The 6,065-nt window shown below is 32.9% G+C and overlaps 1 protein-coding gene across 1 annotated transcript; it reads right to left on the minus strand.

Moving 5' to 3' along the window:
* Positions 1-5,244: 5,244 nt before the first annotated feature.
* LOC115984453 (pectinesterase inhibitor-like) lies at positions 5,245-5,781 on the minus strand. The gene has a single exon (XM_031107475.1). The coding sequence runs from the start codon at positions 5,779-5,781 to the stop codon at positions 5,245-5,247; it is 537 nt and encodes a 178-aa protein (XP_030963335.1).
* Positions 5,782-6,065: the final 284 nt, after the last annotated feature.

The following is a 6,065-nucleotide window of genomic DNA, read 5'->3' on the forward strand; positions in this document are numbered from 1 at the left end:
TACTAATGGAGTAAGTGTATTTATTAATTAGAAACATTTTTTTAAAATAAAATTTATTAATGTCACTAAGAAGAGTTTAAATTTTTTAAGGAATTACATGCATTTATTTACATTTTTACTATATGTGGTGAACTAATTATTCATATAAAATAATTTATCATATTTATTTTTCTGTGATTTATATGAGAAACTATTGATTAGGAATATAATATTTTCTAGACACTAGTTAGCTTAAGTACTAGTAGAGTCTGTTGTCGTCAAATAAAAGATCTTGGATTCAAATGTCATTTACATAAAAAACTAATTGATATTTTGATATGATAAAGAGCAGTTATCATAGAGCGGACACCGTAGGATAAAAGTTTATCATTTTATCAAAATGAAATATGATATTCTTACTTAAGTTTAGTAATTTTGACAACAATTGAAACATAATCAAGCAAAAAGAGAAAAACACATTTAAGAAAACAAGTGATCAAGAGTATAAAATAATTACTGTGTACTCAACATAGTCGAAATAATTAATATTTTTCAATTCACTTAAGATATAAGTTCATGTTCTTAATTATAATAATCATAACAATTTACATTTCCAACAATGAAGTCTAATATAATTAGAATTAATTTCTAAATATTATAGTATGTAATGTGTATTTTACTTGAGTTGTAAAAATAAATTTTTATTAAGATTTTAATATTGAACTTATAGTAAACACATTGTTGATACCCATTTTCGCGACATACTTCGTACAAGCCCGACTTCCTTGTGGGCTCAATTCATGTATTACATTATGTTTTATTCTTTTAAGCATGGCTCAAGCCCATGCAACTTATGGGGAAATTGAGAAAGTATGGTTTGGAGGGTATGGGTTGGTTCCTTTGGACCTTTTGCATGATCCTAGCCCATGCGTGCTACCAAGTGGGCAAGGGACGCTAGTAGTACCTCAGGCTCATGGAAGAGGTCTTGCATCCAAAATTTCCACTCCAAAATAGCTTTTATACTCTGGGTAATTGTGGCCTATAGTTTCTGCCCAAACCCTTTTTTTCCTTTAAACATAGTTAGCTTTCATTGGTGAACTCCATCTGCCAGCCCTCACTTAAGTGAGCCTCCCAATGGTCTGAAATTTCTGACCAAAGGAAACCAATTAAAGAAAACCCACTTTATTTCCAAAATCATGCTAAAAGCATACCAAACTCTTCCCTAAACAAAAGCAACCCAAGCCAAAACATCAAAATAGTATCATAAAGGATAAAAGCCTCTTCCACTACTCAAAAACCAGTCAAAAGCAACACTCTAAACTCTATATAAAACTCTCTCTTCAGCTCTTAAAGAGGGCAGCCACGTTTTACCCACAGACCTGAAACTTCAGAGCAAAACTCAATTCATCTAGTCAACAATCTCACAATTTCAGAGCTTGGGGGGTGGAAATATAAGTACAGGGGAACCTTCCCTCTCTTCCTCACGACCTCCCTCACTTTCCTTTTCTGGGTGATTGTGGGTTGAAGTTTTAGACTTGTTGAACTATGTTTTTCACATAGAGCTGAAACTTGAGAGTAAAAACCCACAGTGCCAGGAAACATTCTCCAATTTTGAACCTTAGGATTGGAAATATGGGTACAGGGGAACCTTCCCTCTCTTCCTCACAACCTCTCTCATTTTCCTCTTCTGGGTGACTGCGGGTCGAAGTTTCAGACCTGTTATGTTCTTATACTTTTTCTACATTTTTGTTAGTAGCATTTTGATTCTCTCTTGTCAAAGAACCATTAGCCTTTTGTTCATCATACATTTGGAATTTTGGGCTTGATTCTCCACAAATAAACACTTCTAAAGAACCTAAGGGGAGATTTGGGCCGTTCTCACTTTTTCGACCCTTGTCGCAAAAATGTCCTCGTCACACATCATTTAGTTAAATATAAAAGCAAGAAAAACAAGATTTACAAAAAACATGAATCACAGAAAACATAGGCAAAAAGTTTACTTCTATTATATTTATTCAATTGAAAGTGACTTATAACATTATGAATCTAACTAGACAATCTCAAGGTAGATGACTAGAAACAATAACCTGTGTCTCACAAATATAACGCATCTCATTATTCTCTTATAGGAAAGGGGGTGCACTACTTGTTAATTCATCCCTACAGTTTTCAGTATCAATCATGCAACTATCAGATGCAACTTTTACTGAGAAGTAGTCATGAGTTGTCAATGCAGTTTTTGCATATTCTAGATCACCAAGAATGCTGTTATAGAGTTCAAAGCAAACTTCAAATGGTGCTTGTAGGGATAAGGGCCCAAAGTTGTATATTGGGCCTTGGGCTTTGATAGAGGACGTTGATTTGGCCGAGAATGTTGATTGGTCCGAGGACGAATAAACAATAATGAGGGTGTTAAGTCTAGAGTCCCATAAGTAACATGCAAGTGGAAAGGTTAGGAAAGGTGGTCCAAGGAGGAGTGTCTCCTCGGATAAACGAAGCACAGATCAAACGCATATTCTATCACTTAAAGTGACCTTCCAATAAATTTCACTAAGAGGGACGTGCATTATAAACGTATTGGAAGAATGGGAGCTAGGAAATATCTAAGGAAAAGCTGCTGCCACCGCATTGAATGCCTTGCAGTTAACTTTCTGGCCGCATTTATGTGAAGAAGAGCCTTGAATAGTACTGTCTTGGCTACCACAACTCACAGAAGGCTAGAGAGGGTGTTTGATGGGACAAGCACTCAAGTAGTGGCTCAAATGATCAACAAGTGTAGGATTAAGATGGTCCAAAAGGAACTATATAATGTAAGAGATCCTCCATGAATAAGAGAATGGAAAATCACAAGCGAAACACGGTAGCAATCAAGAACCAACTCTGTAACCAAACTTATAAGGAATATATAAGAACTGATTTTCTCAGACTGTGCTAAGGACGATTTTCTCTAATTTAATTCAATCCGTTTATCTATTCTTGTCTACTGAGCGCACTTTATTCGTAATCCAACTCATTTTAATCTAGTCTTCTAACCCACTCTTTACAAATTCATTGTTTTGGGCCTTTTGGGTCTAGGTCCATCCATCGTTTGGGCTAGGGACTCAAATCTGGTCCTTACAGCGCTTTTAATACGGGGCAACATTTGTTAAGTGAATTGAAATATTGGTAAGGCCAACAAGGTCGACTAAGGGTGTACGATGATCGGATTGGAGAGTTTGCAAGCAAAATGGAGGATCTTCATGCCAAGAGAAAATAGAAATAAGCATATTTTTTGATACCTTCACACTTAGCCATGCATTTGTTGGGCAAATCAATAGGATTGCTAGTATAAGAGAAAGGAACAAGGAGGCACAAAATGAGGGGACCATTTTGTTGAGTTTAATTTCTTGAGGATGTATAGTGTAGTTTTAGTCAAAATGGGACAATTATGACAGGAAATTTGAGGATATTCTTATATGTATATATTGGTTGGCTCTTCTGTTAAAATGGGACTATTTTGACTAGTTTGATCTTTTAAGGAAGAGAGACCATTTATTTAAGATACTTTTTTTTTGGAAGGAAAATTATTTATTTATTTAAGATACTTAAATGTCAATTAATGCCATATTTTAGTTTTTATTTTTTATTTTTATTTTTTTTTATACAAGATAAAAATTTTACTCTAACTTAATGTAAGTGTATATGTGTATGAAGCTCACTCTTGGAGACTTGAACCCTTGACTTTTGCCTCTCACACCCCACAAGCACTTATACTTGTGGAGTGATCATCACGTTAAGGGTGCACGGTGGTATACCTTATTTTGGTTATTTAGTAAAAGGAGGAGCAATTTAAAGGGAAAGAAAAAAAATATCCATTTTAAATTTTCAATAGATGACATTCATAACAAAATCTAACGTGAAGTCACAGTAAAGAAAAGGATAAAAAAATGTCCCCCACATTTTAACTGTTTGTTCAAATTTGAGGGTAATGTAGTATTGGGAAAATGATTATGAGTTTTTAAGTAAATATTTCTTCTAAGCCAAGCATGTTGTGTTCTTGACATTATGGTAGCCTCTAGCATTTTTAGATAGTTATAATATACTGTTAATCTAGTAACTTTTACCCTTTCTCTTCTAAAAACCCAAGCACCAATGCCAATTTAGTTTTACAAGGTTATTAAAGGGAAAACTTGAAATTAAAGAGGCAATGTGATCTTCTATTAACAAATTACATATTTTAAATTCCTTCCATGACATGTCAACAATTTTGTATGTTTATATATAAATCTTACGTGGTTGTACTTGTATTAACCTAAGTCTTTGCCATGTGACACATTCCTTAAGACTCTTCTCATTTAGGCTCCCACCTCACTAAATATTGAATTTATGTAGTTTATTGAATGTACCAATGCAGTAAATGCATATATTAATTAGAAACATTTTTTTTCAAAAAATAAAATTTATTAATGTCATTAAGAAGAATTTGAATTGCTTAAGGATGTACATGCATTTATTTTTCACATTTTTATTGTATGTGGTGAACGAATTATTTATATAAAACATTTTTTCATAGTTATTTTTCTAAAATTTATATGAGAAACTATTGATTAGGAATATAATATTTATTAGATTTTAGTTAATTTAACTAGTAGAGTCTGTTGTTGTCAAATAAGAGATCTTTGATTCAAATGCCATCTACATAAAAAACTAATTGGTATATTTTTGGCCTGATAAACAACAATCATCATAGAGCAAACACTATAGGATGAAAGTCTATAATTTTATCACAATGGAATATTATAGTCTTGCTTAAGTTTAGTAATTTTGACAACAATTAAAACATAACCAAGGAAAAAGAGAAAAACTCATTTAAGAAAACATGTTATTTAAGAGTATAAAAAATTACTGTGAACCTAACATAGTGGAGGTAATTAATATTTTTCAATTCACTTAAGATATAAATTCATACTCTTAATTATAATAATCATAACAATTTACATTTCCAACAATGATGTCTAATATAATTAGATTTAATTTCTAAACAGTGAAGTCTGAATAATTAGAATTAATTTCTAAATATTATAGTATGTAGTGAGTATTTTACATGATTTGTAAAAATAATTTTTTATTAAGATTTTAAAATTGAACTTACATCAGTTAGTTATATATAAAAGCAAGAAAAACAAGATTTACGAAAATCATGAAAAACCTAAAAAAAAAGTTTACTTCTATTATATTTATTCAATTGAAAGTGACCAATAACATTATGGATTCAACCAGAAAATCTCAAGGTAGATGATTAGAAACAAGAGTCTGTGTCTCACAAATATAACGCATCAACTTATTCTCTTGTTGGAGAGGGGATGTATCAGTTGTTAATTCATCACCACAGTATTCAGTAGCACTTATGCAACTATCAGATAAAGATTTTACCGAGAAGTAGTCACGAGCTTTCAACGCAGTTCTTGCTTCTTCTTGATCGCCAAGAATAATATCATAGAATTCAAGGCAAACTTCATATGATGCCTTCAAATTGTGGTTGGTGGTCTTGTTGACGAGTGAGCTAATATGGGCAAAGGTTTTACTAGCAGCAACATCTGTGAAGTGCATTGAAATATTGGTAAGGCCAACAAGGTCGACTGAGGGTGTACGAGGATCGGATTTGAGGGCTTTCAAGCAAAAAGGAGGATCTTCGTGCTGAGAGCAAATAGATTTCAGCACATTTTCTGATACCTTCACGCCTAGTTGTGCATTTCTTGGGCAAATCAATAGGATTGCTAGCATAAGAGAGAGTAAAAAGGAAGCACAAAAGGAGGGGGCCATTCTTTTGAGTTTGATTTCTTGAGGATGTATTGTGTTTCTGTCAAAATGGGACGATTATGACAAGAAATTTGAGGATATACTTATACATCAGTTTGCTTTACTGTCAAAATGGGACTATTCTGACGTTTTGGTAGCTTCTATCCTTATTTTTAAAGGGAAAGACTTCATTTATTTTTTTGAGATAGTTACAATATGCTGTTAGCTTCGCAGTTCGAACTCTTTCTCCTATAAACTTCCAAACATTTAGTGTATGGAAAGGTGCTAATTCAGTTACGAGACTATTA

The sequence above is a fragment of the Quercus lobata genome, chromosome 4, assembly GCF_001633185.2.
Source record: "Quercus lobata isolate SW786 chromosome 4, ValleyOak3.0 Primary Assembly, whole genome shotgun sequence".
Classification (NCBI taxonomy): domain Eukaryota; kingdom Viridiplantae; phylum Streptophyta; class Magnoliopsida; order Fagales; family Fagaceae; genus Quercus; species Quercus lobata.